Below are 17,744 nucleotides of genomic sequence, written 5' to 3'. Positions count from 1 at the left end.
AAATAATTTAATTTAATAAATAATTTAATTTAATAAATAATTTAATTTAATAAATAATTTAATTTAATAAATAATTTAATTTAATAAATAATTTAATTTAATAAATAATTTAATTTAATAAATAATTTAATTTAATAAATAATTTAATTTAATAAATAATTTAATTTAATAAATAATTTAATTTAATAAATAATTTAATTTAATAAATAATTTAATTTAATAAATAATTTAATTTAATAAATAATTTAATTTAATAAATAATTTAATTTAATAAATAATTTAATTTAATAAATAATTTAATTTAATAAATAATTTAATTTAATAAATAATTTAATTTAATAAATAATTTAATTTAATAAATAATTTAATTTAATAAATAATTTAATTTAATAAATAATTTAATTTAATAAATAATTTAATTTAATAAATAACTTAATTTAATAAATAACTTAATTTAATAAATAATTTAATTTAATAAATAATTTAATTTAATAAATAATTTAATTTAATAAATAATTTAATTTAATAAATAATTTAATTTAATAAATAATTTAATTTAATAAATAATTTAATTTAATAAATAATTTAATTTAATAAATAATTTAATTTAATAAATAATTTAATTTAATAAATAATTTAATTTAATAAATAATTTAATTTAATAAATAATTTAATTTAATAAATAATTTAATTTAATAAATAATTTAATTTAATAAATAATTTAATTTAATAAATAATTTAATTTAATAAATAATTTAATTTAATAAATAATTTAATTTAATAAATAATTTAATTTAATAAATAATTTAATTTAATAAATAATTTAATTTAATAAATAATTTAATTTAATAAATAATTTAATTTAATAAATAATTTAATTTAATAAATAATTTAATTTAATAAATAATTTAATTTAATAAATAATTTAATTTAATAAATAATTTAATTTAATAAATAATTTAATTTAATAAATAATTTAATTTAATAAATAATTTAATTTAATAAATAATTTAATTTAATAAATAATTTAATTTAATAAATAATTTAATTTAATAAATAATTTAATTTAATAAATAATTTAATTTAATAAATAATTTAATTTAATAAATAATTTAATTTAATAAATAATTTAATTTAATAAATAATTTAATTTAATAAACAATTTAATTTAATAAATAATTTAATTTAATAAATAATTTAATTTAATAAATAATTTAATTTAATAAATAATTTAATTTAATAAATAATTTAATTTAATAAATAATTTAATTTAATAAATAATTTAATTTAATAAATAATTTAATTTAATAAATAATTTAATTTAATAAATAATTTAATTTAATAATTTAAATTAATTTAAGCAATAAATTAATTTAAGCAATAAATTAATTTAAGCAATAAATTAATTTAAGCAATAAATTAATTTAAGCAATAAATTAATTTAAGCAATAAATTAATTTAAGCAATAAATTAATTTAAGCAATAAATTAATTTAAGCAATAAATTAATTTAAGCAATAAATTAATTTAAGCAATAAATTAATTTAAGCAATAAATTAATTTAAGCAATAAATTAATTTAAGCAATAAATTAATTTAACTAATACGTTAATTTAAGCAATAAATTAATTTAACTAATACGTTAATTTAAGCAATAAATTAATTTAACTAATACGTTAAATTAATTAATGCATTAATTATTCAAGAAATTAATATAATAATTTAATTAATACATTAACTATTCAACAAATTAATATAATAATTTAATTAATGCATTAATTATTCAAGAAATTAATATAATAATTTAATTAATGCATTAACTATTCAACAAATTAATATAATAATTTAATTAATGCATTAATTATTCAAGAAATTAATATAATACTTTAATTAATGCTTTAATTATTCAAGAAATTAATATAATAATTTAATTAATGCTTTAATTATTTAACAAATTAATATAATAATTTAATTAATGCATTAACTATTCAACAAATTATTATAATAATTTAATTAATGCATTAATTATTCAACAATTTAATATAAAAATTTAATTAATGCATTAATTATTCAACAAATTTATATAATTATTTAATTAATTAATTTATAAATATATATAATAATTTTATTAATTAATTAACAAATTAATACATATAATTAATTAATTAACAAATTAATACAATTAATTTATAAATAATTAACAAATTAATACAATTAATTAATTAATTAATTAATTAACAAATTAATATGATAAATTAATTAATTAATTAACAAATTAATATTAAAATTTTATTTTTATAACAATTTAATTAGTATTATAATAATTTTAATGTAATAATTTAATTAGTATTATAATAATTTTAATGTAATAATTTAATTAGTATTATAATAATTTTAATGAAATAATTTAATTAGTATTATAATAATTTTAATGTAATAATTTAATTAGTATTATAATAATTTTAATGTAATAATTTAATTAGTATTATAATAATTTTAATGAAATAATTTAATTAGTATTATAATAATTTTAATGTAATAATTTAATTAGTATTATAATAATTTTAATGTAATAATTTAATTAGTATTATAATAATTTTAATGTAATAATTTAATTAGTATTATAATAATTTTTATGTAATAATTTAATTAGTATTATAATAATTTTAATGTAATAATTTAATTAGTATTATAATAATTTTTATGTAATAATTTAATTAGTATTATAATAATTTTTATGTAATAATTTAATTAGTATAATAATTTAATAAATATAATAATTTAATTAGTGTAATAATTTAATTAATAAATTTACACATTAATAAATTAATTTAAAATTCACTTTATTAATAAATAAAAAAAATTTAATTAAACCTTTTGTGTTAAAATTAGTTCTTTGGTCAAGAAATCAATTGAAAAGATATTTAACCAAAATTTTCTAGTTTTAAACATTTCAAAGATTAAATTTTTATATAAGAATTTTCGAATGTTAAGCTAGTAAAGATGAACAATTCGAGTGGAAAAAAATTAGATATCGATTAAAAAGTTCAAGTTGTTAAATGATTAAATCTTGATTTAAATTATTAAATGGTCACATGTTTTTAATCATTTAAACGAGATGATTAATAAAATTATGATTTTTAAATACGTTGCGAGGGTAGCATAAAGGGTTTACGAATGTCTTTAACTGAAACGTTCAGACTTTATATCGAGATAATTTTGAATGAGCAGACAGCTTTCACACATTCGATTGCCTTAACAATCAAACTCTATACATGAGCAGATCGGGTTCAGCTCAAAATTAATTAACTCGCTACAAAAAAGAGTGACGGGCCTTTGGGTGGGCTCAGTTTGAGGGGTAAGACACTCTGCGAACTCGGTGTACACTGCCGTACCTTTGACAGTGCTAAATGGATGAACTCCGTGTACAGATTATCTGAGACTGTCTTACCCCTCGGCTCAGTTGTCAAGTCGAGTTCCTTATAAATTATTGCAATGGACTGATTGGACTCACTACTTTCTCGAAATTTTGAGGTTACTCGCACGATCCAGCGAAAAACATTATTCAATAAGCCTGTCTATAAAGAAACGCTGGGCTTCTTGTTATGATGTTGCTGCTGACGAGGCACACTGTTTTAAAGCATAAACTGAACTGAACTTCTACGTATTTCGTGACGAATGAGTTACTTAAAAACCAGTTCAGTAGGCGTAGCTTATTTCAAGAAAACGCCTATTATTATTGGGAGTGTGTATGGGGTTTCCATATGCATGTCCGTTTCATCTTTCTTCAAAACACATGAGTAATTTATTTATTAATTTTTATTTACCGCCAGCTTTTATATTTGAAGCCGCAGAGACATTTATTCGTGCGAGCTATAACGCAAATTGTGGTAAGTTAAAATTCCGTTTTCTTAGCACATTTTCTTATTTATACATCTATACATATATATGGGCCCTTAACGGGTCAGAGTGTGCAATAACTGGTGGCTTTACCGGCTATTGTAACCCATAAGGGCAGTGGCGCATTGGGAGATGTTAGCTCCGATCAAATGGTCCTATCTCCACCTTCGACTTCGGTCAGGTTTGGGCTGGTTACCGAGCTTCGGCTCAGGCTAACGGAGAGGGTCCGTGCAAACTGGCCACCTCGGCGAATTGGATACCCTGCTGTGGGGCGGCGAGCCTCCGTATGAGAGCACGGCGGTCCTATTTCCCGGCCTTTTGGGGTCACACCGGGATCTCTGGTCCCATCTGTGCCGGGTTACTTGGGCTGCTGTGTGCCCATCGTTCCCCTTTAGGAGCTCTCTCCAAAGGGCTTGACTCTTTACCTACGTAGATAGGGTGTCGGCAGGCCCGTCTTAAGACCTTTTGGGGCCCTGGGCTAAATTATATATATATAACCAAAACTGGTTGGGGGCCCTGGGCTGTAGCCCATTTAACCCCTGCCTTAAGACGGCCCCGAGTGTTGGCTGGAGTTGCTACAGCATCCACCCTTACTCCCACTGCTGTGTGCGAAGTGGGAATTCATCCACCCATTGCTGAACCTTCTGCTGGGTTGAGTGGCTTACGTCTAAGGTTCGACCATCAGTAGTAGGGTTCTGTTTCCTATGCTGGATTTGTCACCTGTCCGCGCTAGGTGGACGCTGGCGTAGGACACTATGATGATAGACCTATATATATATATATATATATATATATATATATATATATATATATATAATATCAAGAATGTATTGAGGTTACTAAGAATATTGGACTACAGGATTCTGATTCCCATCCTCGCAGCCTTTAGAGCTTAAATTCGTCTGCTTTCCCATTCAAGTTTGCCATATGGTATAACCTTGAATGTGCCCTAAATGCAGACGAACTTTCTCCACAAAAGCTGCGAGGATGGTACCACGGGTTAATGCTATGCTCAAATATTCTTAGTAACCTCAATACATTCTTGATAATATATTATTTTGAACGCGTAATAAAAAGATTTTAAGGAAACACAATTTGCCACGTGTCAGAAAATTTATGGATGGGCATATTAATTCTAATTTCCTAGTTCAAGAATTAGTTTATCAAAATTCATTCTTCTGTTTGCATTAGTACATTGAAAAATATAATAAAAATGAATTTTTCGCGAGAGACTTAATATTTGAAGAAGTTGCAAGCCTAAATATACCCGTGGTAGAACGCTCACATGTCGTGCAGAAGGGCTCGGGTTCGAATCGCGACCGATACTAACGCGAATTGAAAAAATTATTATACACGCAATGACCAAAAGAGGGATATTTTATAAGCTTTCCCTAATAGAGAGTTCTATAAAATCGGCACAAAACCGGCCAAACTTTTCATACAGACTATGAGCTAGTTCAGAAGGGCTAACAACACTTGTTATTCTTTGGTATAAGAGAATTCGGCTTATGTCCGGTCTTCATATGAATATTTAAGACACGTACCTTTTAGGAGTTGTAGGAGGGACCCTAGGTGTTGAAGTATGTTTGGGGTTAAGAATATTTTCATGATATAAGTTTCTTTTTAAACCCGTGGATTTCGGACTAGTATTTTAGTATATAAAAACGGCGCGGAAAGCCGGAAATTAGCTAAGCCTAAGCTAGTAACTACGCTACTCCTAAAAATCGACTTCTCTCAATTTCTTACGGGTTTGCCAGATTAATATTTTTCGCTCCCACCAAAAACCGGCCAAACCTTCACCTAATCCGAACTCAAAAGGGGGAAAGCACACCACACCGATTTTATAGAACGCTCTATTCTGAGAAACTGCGTACGCAGCGATTACACGCGTACGTGTTCGCAGCCCAGACCCACAGACGCACACCCCACCCACAGACACGGTGATTGTAAAACCACTCCTAGGGTACATAGTACCCTCGGAGAGGTAAAAAGGTCTACTGATGATTAAAGAGTTACGAGAACGTCATTGATTAATATAGTACAATTAATATAATACATATTTATTATACAACGTAACACGGGTCAATAGCTCAGCGGCAAAATTTCCAAGTCCTAAAACCACGCTCCCGGTTTAATTCCCGACCAATTTAATATTTTTCAATTAAATAAAAACCTGATCTAAATAAAAAACTGATCTTACAAAAAAGATAAATTTATATACGCGTCCGATTAACTGAATTTCTAATTTTCAATGCAGCGTAATAGGTGTCGATGGTTCTGTTGTACAACGCCCGCTTGTCATGCAGGTTGATCGGGTTCGAATTCCGCCCGGCGCAAATTGATATTAACAAGTGGTATACCGTAAACGTTTGGTGGGAACTCTGCCGTTTGTATGCCAAAATGTTTAACGTAACAATCGCGTTCGGTCTGTCCGAAACGTCATATATTCGTCACGTACAATCACAGATTTGCAAGAAAAGGTTATACTACACCAAATGAAAAAAGAGAACTCTTTGGGAAACACCTTTTCCCTAATTCCAAGAAACTGAGAACGCCGTGTTTACACTTCACCCCGAAAATGCGTACGCGTTCGCAGCCCGGACAGACAGACACGGTGATTGTAAAACCCCTTCTAGGGTACATAGTCCCCTCGATCGGGGAGGTAAAAACAGGACGGATGACAGAAATGAACGCGTACACGCTGAACGGTCTTATTCAAAGCGGGAAATGTTTGTTTTCTGTTCGTCAACTGAAAAAAATTGCTTTATGATTATTAAAAGAACGTTTAATTTTTAACAAAAAAGGTGTAAATTATTTTACGGCACTTTGAATCGACATTAATATTTACTTTTTGTTTCGTTTTTAGGGAAAGATAAAGGCATTAAGGAAGTTAAACGGTTCGTAGATTGCGTTTCGTCTAAAATGCCTGAAGTGAGTTTAAGAGTGCGCAAAAATACTGGTCGTCAGACTAGTCGAGTTAAGCAAATGTTAAAAAACGCAGTGCGTTCCGCAGCAATCATGTCTATCCTCAAGTTGTAAAGGACTGCACTCAATCTTCTGCCTGGTAATAGTTATTAAAGGGAGCTGTTGGCTCGACTGCCATGAAAAGCTTGCCACCAACCTCCTACGCGGTATAACCCTGCCACCTGAATTAATGGTATTAAAAGTTGCTAAATGACTGAGGCCTAAGGTGTTGCATTGGATATTACCCTAACATAGATACAATTTTAAGCTTTACCTCGAGCGAAGGATATTTATTTTGTTGTTTGCCTCAAAGGAAAATTCGGTCGTACGTTTACCGAAATAGTTGTATTTTATCTAACTTTTAAAATGCCACCATTATTTAAAACAGTTTATTTTATTAAAATTAATCTGTTAGAATTTATTTAAACTGTAAATTAACGTAAAATTACTATTTTCACGGGTTTTTATAAACTTAGAAAGCTCTTTTAGATAAGCAATTTTAAAATCTAACAGCTTTCCTCTTTTTATTTTACGATAGTTTTTGAAAATTGTAAATTTGAAATGGCCTTTGTGTTCCTAAATTAATGTCTGGTTTTTTTTTCATTCAGATGGATAAACAGATAGATGATTGCGCGAAAAAGACCAAATATCCTTTGAAAAATAAATCGCAAAAACAAGATGGCCTTAAAGGTTTATGCCAATCACTCGGGGCTAACAGTCACAATGATAAGGAAGCAGTAAGTTTAAAATTAGCAGGAAAATGGACAAACATAAATAACGACATGGTTTTCATAGATCAAGCTATTTAGTTGTTTCATTAATACGAGATTAGGAAGAGCGTTTGATAGCGAAGAAGTGATAACCGGCGAGTCGCCGTATTGGGAGGATTTATTCAAAATTCGGGTAAGAGTTTATTTAACGCTGCATTTTATTATTTCATAATTCTTAAAAATAAGCGATTAAGAATTAAAACCGCGAAATTGTACAGTGGATTACTGATCTTATGACTGTAATTTACATGATGTTTTATTGTTAACTATCTGAGAAGCCCGCGATAATTTCCGTGGCACCCTTTTCCCCATATGTGAACCACCCCAGAAAGACCCGACCATCCCGCTTTTTCCCATGCGAGAATTTCCGATGCACCCTTCTCCCCATAGGTGAACCACCCAAGTGAGGCCCCCCTCTACCTTTTACCCATACGAGTACTTCTTTCGCACCCTTTACCCCATAGTCAAACAACCGCAGTAAGCCAACTCTCCCTCTTTTCCCCATGCAAGAATTTCCGTGGCAACTTTTCCCCCATAGTCGAGCCACCCCATAAAAGCCCCCTCACCCCTTTTTCCCTTGCCATAATATCCGTGGTACCCTTTTCTCCATAGTTGAACCACCGCAGTAAGCCACCCCTGCCCTTTTTCCCATGTGAGAATATCTGTTTTACCACCATTTCCCTTTTTCCCATACGAAAATGTCCATTGTAATCCCTCCCCTTTTTCCCCATGTGAGAATTTCCGTTGTACTCCCTCCCCCTTTTTCCCATTCAAGAAATTCATGGTACCCTTTTCCCCCCGCAAAAATAACTCAACTCACCTTTCTCTCTCGTCCCAATTCCACACCCTGAGTATGGCAGCCCCTCCTCCCTTTTTTGAACCACTCCAGAAAGGCCCGCCCCCTCCCTTTCCCCATAATTGAACCATCACAGTAAGCCCCCCTTTCCCTTTTCCCCAGCGAGAACTTCCGTTGTACTCCCTCCCCTTTTTTCCCAGCGATAATTTCCGTGGTACCCTTTTTTCTCATAGTCGAACCACCCCAGAAAGACCTACCCCATCCCTTTACCCGTAAGTGAACCATCCCAGTATGCACCCCCCTTTTCCCCATGCGAGAATTTCCGTGGTACATTTTTCCCCATAGGTGAACCACTCCAGTAAGGCCCGCCCCTCCCCCTTTTTCAATGCGAGAACTTCCGTGGTACCTTTTCCCCCCGCCAAAATAACTCAAAACTCGCCTTTCTCTCTCGTTCCAAACCCCCTTGTAACCCTTTAAATCCCCTGTATCCACATTCATGACGAACAGAGAAATACGTCCCGAGGGAGACGCGTAGAGAAGATTTACCTCCTTTTCACCTTGGGCCAACGTGACCTAGTATTTAGGCGAAGCGCAAGGACGGCGGCTTATAGACGAATAAAGTATTCGGCGATGCCACGTTAGACGGCCGAAGAAATCCCCGACGAAAGGTTTTGGAGTTTTATAATATAGATATTTCACCGTCCCGGCATTTTTAATACTTGATAAAAGGAAATTTACCCTCGTTGATGTATTGCGCCTCGCGATTCATGTTTTAGTATCACGAATTTTAAAATAGTTGCTCGAGCTTGTTGGGGTAAATGGTTCAAGAAAAAACATTAGCATGTAAGGAGATAAATTCGAATACGCGCTATTTTACGGCCAAGCCCCGAAAAGCCGCAGCATATATGACAGTTGAAGGAGGGTTTTTAAACGGCGAAGAAAACGGGCTCGATCAACGGTCATATTTCCCGTAACATTGTTTTTACCGAAATCTAATGTTTAATGCGAAACAAGAAATTTATTGATTTATTTTTACTGCCGGATAAATTAGATTAGAGACAGCTTTTTTAGAAAATAAAATTATTAAGATTTCGAATCGGTTATTTTTTCGCTTTATTTTAAAGTATATAAACGTTTGAATAAAAAATGAGGGCCAGGGCCCGAAGGAAATCACCGCGCAGACATTCTATTTTTCTGGAGACTGAAATCGTTTTCCAATAGCGCCGCTAAAATCATTTTAACTTCAAATTAAACACTTACGTGGTCTTCGTTAATCGTCCGTGCAAGTTCCAAACATCGAGGGCCTAACCACTCTCTTACAATCTGTACACCGATTACAAATGAGTACAGCCTTTGGTAGTGCTAAATCTGTACTCATTTACGTAATCATTTTAGTGCAGTCAAAGGTACAGGCATGTACACCGATTACGGGGAGTGGTTAGCCCCTCGCCAAACATTTAAAGAGCTTCAAACTAGATTTAATTGAAGAATTGGTTTAATTGCAATTCATAAGTTTGAGTAAAGCCATTTGGAACAGCAACGGCACTGATTCAGATTGAGATTAAGAGAAGGTAACGACGACCACCACACAAACACTTGGGCTCGCGCGATGGCTCCGCTGGAAATATATTTCGATGTGAAACCTAGAAGCAACAAACACAACACCCCACACAAGGAGAACGCAACCCGACATAATTCGTGGATTTTCTTGTGTTCGTTTTTCATTGGCTAGACGCTTTAGCGCCTGCTGCCGTCGGAAGGGAAAAATTCGGAAATTGTCTTCCCCCCGCCCGTAAAACGTTCAGCGTAAAGGCTCCTGACGCTCGTCCAATGAAATTCGTACACAACCCTTCGTTAGCGTGTTTAAAGGCTAGCTGCGTTGTGTTAAATCCGATTAAATGTATTAAATCGAGTTAATCACGATTAAATTTTTAATCCGATTTAATCATGATTAAACTTTTTAATCATGATTTAATCCAGATTTAATCGGCTTAATCATGACTAAACTTTTTAATCGTGATTTAATCCAGATTTAATCGGCTTAATCATGACCTAATTTTTTTAATCACGATTTAATCGGCTTAGTCATGATTTAATCGGCTTAATCATGATCTAATTTTTTAATCATGATTTAATCAACCAAATCATGATCTAATCTTTTTAATCATGATTTAATCAACCAAATTATGATCTAATCTTTTTAATCACGATTTAATAGACTTAATCATTATCTAATCTTTTTAATCACGATTTAATAGACTTAATCATGATCTAATCTTTTTAATCACGATTTAATAGACTTAATCATGATCTAATCTTTTTAATCACGATTTAATAGACTTAATCATTATCTAATCTTTTTAATCACGATTTAATAGACTTAATCATGATCTAATCTTTTTAATCACGATTTAATAGACTTAATCATGATTAAATATAGTTAATCATGATCAGGTTTTAATAATTTTTTTTGTATCGCCATCTAATCTTACATCGGTAAAATTAAACCAATTAACTTTACTGACGTTTATAATTTGGAGTATTTAAATCTAAAAATAATATGGCCCAATTCCGCGAGAAAATTGAAATATTGCGGTTAAACAATTATAAAAACAGGTGTTAATCATAAAAATCGTCAGAAAAGCTCGCATAAAAGGCTTCATTACATATAAATTAACGAATATAAATTTAAATACAATAGTCTTAGTCAATAGCTACGCCGCAAAATTTTCGTTTTGAAAACGAAAACATTTGAGAGAGTTGGCCGTTTTCGATCTATCGAAATCTGGCAGCCTTGCCTGCCTTCCGGCCTGTATCGCCATACCGAAAATGGCCGACGATTACGCCACCGAAAATATTTTACAAAACTGATCGGCGGCATTTTTGACCGTTATTTTGAATTATCGAGTAGGACTATATAAACTTACCCAAACAATATAATAATGTATCGATGGATGTAGAACTAAGCTCCTCAAGGTTTAAAATAGGAATGCCGCTTTTTTTCTGGAATTTTCTAACTTATCATTCCGTTGACGCGAGCGATCGAACGTAAAGTTCTAAAACCGAGCCGTCTAAAACTCAGAGGGACACGTAAAGTAGAAATGTAATAAACTATATTTTATTTTAGACGAAACTATGATTTTTTTTATAAGAAATGATATTAATTTTTCCGAGTACTTTTATTCTCAAAACGTAATTTAATCGGCTTAATCGCGATTTAATCGGCTTAATCGTGATTTAATCGTATTAATCGCGATTTAATCAACATAATCACAATCTAGATTTAATCGTGATTTAATCCATTTAATCATTTTAATCATGATTTAATCGGATTTAATCGGCCAAGAGCGCAGATTTAATCATGGGAGTGAACTGCCCCTCGGGTGAAACTAACATTTTGGTTAATGATCCGGTTTCTGACGACGCTGCCGTTTACATTTCTGTACCTTTCTTGGTTATCTCCTTTTTAACACAAAGTTGCAAATATTTAAATGAAAAGTTATAAAACCGAATACAAAACATTTAGTTCCACAAATCAATTTATTGGATTTTTTTTATTTATTTGACAACTTTTAATAAACTTAAATTAAACCATGGTATTTTAAAGTTTATTTCACAGTTATCTGTTGATATTATAAGATGTTACAACATTAAACATTATTATTTTATGTTTTTACAGGAATGCGATCCAAAATATTAACAATGTATCGAAGGCAGAAACAATTTAAAAATAAATAAACAAAAATAATTTAATATTTAACCCACTATCAATATAATAGTAATTAATTCGATCTTCGTACGGATATAAACAAATTAATTTAAAGGGTTGGAACAACCTTCTGCAAGTACGACTTCTATTAATTATTAAAAGTTCTACCTCACGTATTTGTAGTAGCGTCTGACAAGTGAGATGCAGTCGCGGTGCTGGAATGTCACATTCTTGTAACGGGTACTTTTCAGGAGGTGAATTATCCCTCGATGGACAGTTTTGAAAGCATCTGGCGTGTTAAATTTCTGGTACATCTCCTGATTCCCATCATGTAAGACGCCGTGGCACTTGTATGATTGTATCATCGTAGATCATCCCTACGTTGTATAGGTTTAGTAAAATCCGGCGGCTGCAATTTGTTCTTTGGTGACGTGTGGGTTTTTCCAGCGACGGAAAGTTTCTAGTCGAGTTTCCCCTAAATTCCAAGATTCGAGATATATTAATTTTACGTTAGTTATAGATATTGCTCAACGACACTCAATTCGACTAGAATTTCCCTAAAGTGTTTCTACATACGATCAAAGGTTATAGCTGATTGAGATTAAAACCAAAACAAAACGCGCGTTTTAACTTGAATATGGTTACCCATATCGTGAATTTTTGGTACTAAGAAAGTTTACGTGTACTTTGTGTCAAATATTTTCCTTGGGCCTTAACATAAGTAGGATTATTTTAAATCTTATTTTTATCATGCGCGATAAGTCAGGGTAGAAAATGATAAGGTTCATTACCAATAAATTACCACTTCCCTAAAGGTAAATCACTAAACAAAATATTTTCAGAAAAATAAAACATTTAAAGAAACATACAATCTATTAAAATTAGATTATAATTGAACATTGATATGTGTTAGTCGCTAAAACCAAATCCATGACATCTTTTTACAGTTTCTTTTAGTTTCTGTTGAGTAACAAAATAAAGTATAAGATAATGTGGATATTTAATTTAGTTAGGAGGGTAGTTAAACTTACTTTACATATCACGGCTGATGGATAGATAATCTTCTCACAAATCAGTTGCACTACTTTATCAGCCGTTGAAATCTTACAATAGTATTTCCCGTGATTGATTAAAATAATGCAAACTGGTCCAGTATAGTCCATGTCAACTACACCTAATGGAACGTCAATCCCATGATGTAGTGACAAACCACTGCGCTGAGCGTTTTTTAATGTAGTAAATCATGAATTGATAATTAAATTTAAGTAACGTAGTCAAAAATCCAATTGAATCTAAAATAAAGCCACGAAATAAAAAGGAATTTAGTAAACCCTTGAAGGTAGAGCAAGAAATTGCATAGCAGATAATAAGTCATCTTATTACATAAGATCTAATCAAATAAATAGTAATAATATGTTAGTCTACACAGCGTGGTGACCGGGAACAAAGTAATGCGGGGAAGATTAAATAGTTCCTACCCTGTCGAGATTAATATCAAAACAACAACTAATGCAGATTTTCTATTGGCTGTCGTCTCAGACAACCAGTACAATGCAACAAATGTCAACGACTGGGTCACTTTTCCCATCAATGCCCAACAGAAAGGCCCATCTGTGTCAACTGTGGTAAAATACATGAAACGATAGAGAATTGTACAGATCCATCAAAAATGTAAATTGCCATACTTATACAACCATAAAAACTGTTAATTTAAAAAAAATTGCATTGCCAATTCTCCGTATACAAGATAGAGACAGAATCACTCACAGAGCAGCAATAGAAAAATTTGTTTACCTACCACATTAGATGCTTCACAAAACACCTCCAGCACTTCATGGGCAAGTTTAGCCACAAAGAAACCAACCCAACAATCTGACTAATTCACATCCAAATTAATTTGTAATGTATCTGATATCCTATTTAGAGTAGTCCAAGCGGATGTGATTGATCTTTTAGAGCTCATTAATGAATGTACAGTCCCGATCAAAGGTTTCTGTCCATTTTCTCTTTACAGCCATTTTATTTATATTTGAGGTAGAGAGTCGAATGAGGGCTTTTATGAAAGAATACCCTCATGAAAATAATATGCCATGAAAATCAATGCCCTGCCCCCTTCAGGGCGCGAGCAAAGCGGTTAATAGCCAAACCAATTCAAAATGACGTCATGAAAAATAAATATAATTTGTCGTGTCTACGCGTGCTCGAATCCTCATAATATTCGGAAACCAAATCTGGTTTCATTTTTCAAATTGCATTTGTAGTTGTAAAGTTATTGAAGACAAAGTGATGACGGAAAACATGAAAATTAACCCCAATTTAATTTTTAAGTGAAACAAAGCAATGGTTGCCGTACAATAATTGGAAGAAATCTTTAGAGGGTACCATTAATTCGTATCAAAATATCTTGTTTAAACCCCCTACACTGGGATTTAATGAATCGATAACACATTCGATACTTTTAAATCTAGTATTCTGCAGACGCTTCTCGCATAACAGCACTATCTACCACTTCACAAAAAAAGGATCGCCTCCAAACTATACCAATTCAATCAAGTCATTCTTCATCAATGGAAACAATTCTATAACAAGAAGCACATGCTTATCCACCCTACCCACTATACTTGACTACCTTGTTACAATTTTATTGCAAATTAAACAGCCGGTACCCTTTCCACCAATAACCCCAAAGAATTAGCTAAATAACTGCAAGAGAACGATACTTTTTAAATTTTATGGTCAATCTACGTTTCAAATTTTTTTGAAAATTAATATTGGAAGTGCTCACATTCCTTGAAGGGTTTAATTTTGGTGCATTTCTGAAAATAAAACGTATTTAAGAGGGCAGAGGCCACGAAAAATCAAAGATTTAAGAAAATGTGTCGGGGGGGGGGGGTACTTAGCAAATTAATTGTCTCGTTAGCTGTGTCGGGGGTTCCAGGCTGGCGGGGCACACCGACACTTTTCGAAAGAAATTCCACCAGTGAAGGCTGATCACAGATTTTTTTATTAGAAGAGTACTCTGAGAGTACACCAAGATAATACATAAATTGCAATAAAGGTTCACCTAAATGGAGTACACTAGGAGTACGCTGCGATTACACGAATTGCACCAAAGATACACCAAGGGAGTACACTAGGAGTACGCTGCGATTACACGAATTGCACTAAAGATACACCAAAAGGGAGTACACAAGGAGTACGCGACGATTACACGAAGTGCGCTAAAAGTTCATCAAGATTAGGCTAAGATTACACGGAGTTACCCCAACATTAAGCGAAGAGTACGCCGAGAATACGCCTACATTACGCGAAGGGTACCAAGGAGTAGGTAAGAACACGAGGAGATTACGAACTCATTACAAGAAGCGTGTTCATTTATTACGCTGATTGATCAGCCTCTCGCTGAATACGGAGCAGCTCGTTTTCCTGCCACAAATGATTATTTATTTCAAAGCTTGCAAAAATAACGGTATGCGGTTTTACGCTTTTTTCGACACGTCGGAACCTTGTGAGGGAGTCGTTTATAAATTTGAAACCGCAGGTGACCCTCTCTTGACCAGACTAAGATATATGTCAATAAAGAAGGACACGGAGGGACAAAATCTGTGTTTGGAAAATAGAAGATCAGATAAATATTGCCTACGTATAGTAATTTTAGTCACCGTGTACCCTGCAGCACCAAAATAATACTAAACTTAAGACGGCGTTATCCGTGATAAATGTTCGTTTCTTTATCTATAAGATATTAAAATGGTCATTTCAATTTGGCAAATCAAATAGTCGAGGCAATATTCGACCCTTAATTTTAAAATGTTGACCTATTTTATAAGGTTTCTGGACTGAAATTTAAGGTGCTATAACTCTAAGACGGTTTACTTAAGGACCATATTTCTATGGTTTTTTGATTAGTTTCACCCGAAGAACACGACCTGTAATTATTGGCCAACTAAGCTGAAACACCCTTTATAAAACGTTACCGAACTGTAGCCAAATACGGTAGAGATAAGTGGGTGCGTCTACCGATAAGGGGCCCCTGCGGGCGGGGGAAACGGGTGTGAAACAGGCCCCTGTGGGGGTAAGCATTCCCCCCATTTTGCGTACATTTTCGGCAGGTCAAAAGGTTAGCTGATTTACGATGTTACCCTCATAAAACCTGGGTCAATAGGTTATCTGCCCCTATTCCGCAGGTGGTATGGACTGACACGTTGTTATGCAAACAGCCGTTAAATAGTTTCCGTCAAATCTATCCGTCATAGTGATTGTCGGGCCTCGGGCACAATTCGAGTTGGTTACCGCCGACAAACACTTTCGGGCCCCTAAGGGTTGTAAAAGGGTAGCGTAAAATAGCAGGCGGTCATCGGTAAAAGTGTTTTGGAAAAAAAAGAGCAGAGTGTATACAAATTATAAGGTTTTATTTATACATTCAAAGTTACAGTACATTAAGCGGATGAAAAAAAAAACGCTTAAAGATAAAACAATTTAGTTTTAATATATTTATGGTTTGTAGATACCATAGCGAACAAATTGTACAAGTTAAATACGCAAAACATATTTTGGTTGGCAACTGTTTCTTTAAAATCGTCAATAATTTTAAATGCTGTTACGTAATTGGACGCGTAGCGTACAATGGTATCATACCTTTAATGTTCAACCAATAGAAATAAATTGTTGGGTGCGCATGGTTCTTTATACAATATTTCGTAAATTTTACGATAATTATCGGTTATAACGTAACCCATTAACTCAAAGAGTTTTTGGTTCACTTTAAGGAGTTGAATGTGCGAATTAATGAAATATTTGAGTCGGTCCAATTCTCGAGTTTCAGGCGATTTGATTACGACCGACGCTTCGGATATCGTACTTTGCAAGGTTAATTCTTCTTGGTCAGACATGGCGGCGGTCACTAGCGCATCAGATAGCGGGAACGGTGATCGAAAGGGCAGCCTTTGTGGATCATTTATTTGTTCCCAGTAGCCGTATAAATCATCCCAGGCGCGCGAAGACATCTCAAAGACCTGGTGTGTGATTTTATTGCATAGAGCTACAGATATATCAAGTTCAGACGTAAACCCCGTAGTAACGAAAAGCTCGGATGAAAGTGAATACCGAGGGTTAACTTTCCGCTGAGTCGGGTCAAATTTAGACATTTTAGTAGGCCCTGGAACGTTCTCTACACAGCTTCGTTTAGACATGATGCTCGAGAAACGGATTGTAGTGTACTGCCGATGGATGACGGGGATGAATGCCTTATATATAGCGATAATAATTTGATGACGTAATCAGGATGACGTAATGGGTTGACTCAATGACTCACGCGATTAGTCAAATTTTGCGGTGTTATGTGTATAGCGACGGCCATATTGGTAAACCAAATAGATAGAAATTCTACAAGTCCCATTAAAAGTAAAATCAACGCGATTAGTAATACGTTTTTAGGATTGTTCGCGATAAGCCGACTAACGGGAGAAGCGGGGATAGAACCTTCCATACCGGAAGTTATCTTTAAACTAAATTTATCAATAAACCAAAAAACGGATTTAAACTTTATATATTTTATAAAAAACCAAATGACATACAAATTATTAAAATAAACAAATGACTAAAATA

At 32.4% G+C, this 17,744-nt stretch overlaps 1 protein-coding gene across 6 annotated transcripts in view; it reads left to right on the top strand.

Moving 5' to 3' along the window:
- LOC149961361 (uncharacterized) overlaps positions 1-17,744 on the top strand; it is a 33,284-nt gene that overhangs the window by 10,567 nt on the left and 4,973 nt on the right. For 5 of the 6 annotated variants that reach the window (XM_090176841.1, XM_090176842.1, XM_090176838.1 and 2 more), the window contains 4 exons: positions 3,832-3,888; positions 6,765-6,829; positions 7,471-7,599; positions 7,658-7,765. In XM_090176841.1, the coding sequence (XP_090032967.1) occupies positions 3,832-3,888; positions 6,765-6,829; positions 7,471-7,599; positions 7,658-7,765 (359 nt within the window). Of the gene's footprint in view, positions 1-3,831; positions 3,889-6,764; positions 6,830-7,470; positions 7,600-7,657; positions 7,766-12,107; positions 12,189-17,744 lie in introns of those variants that run through there. The other variant, XM_090176843.1, reaches the window with a different exon arrangement.

Source organism: Leiobunum rupestre, chromosome 1, assembly GCF_980474605.1.
Source record: "Leiobunum rupestre chromosome 1, qqLeiRupe1.1.hap1, whole genome shotgun sequence".
NCBI lineage: Eukaryota > Metazoa > Arthropoda > Arachnida > Opiliones > Sclerosomatidae > Leiobunum > Leiobunum rupestre.
The sequence above is the reverse complement of the archived record's forward strand: the minus strand, read 5'-3'. Positions and strand labels throughout refer to the sequence as shown.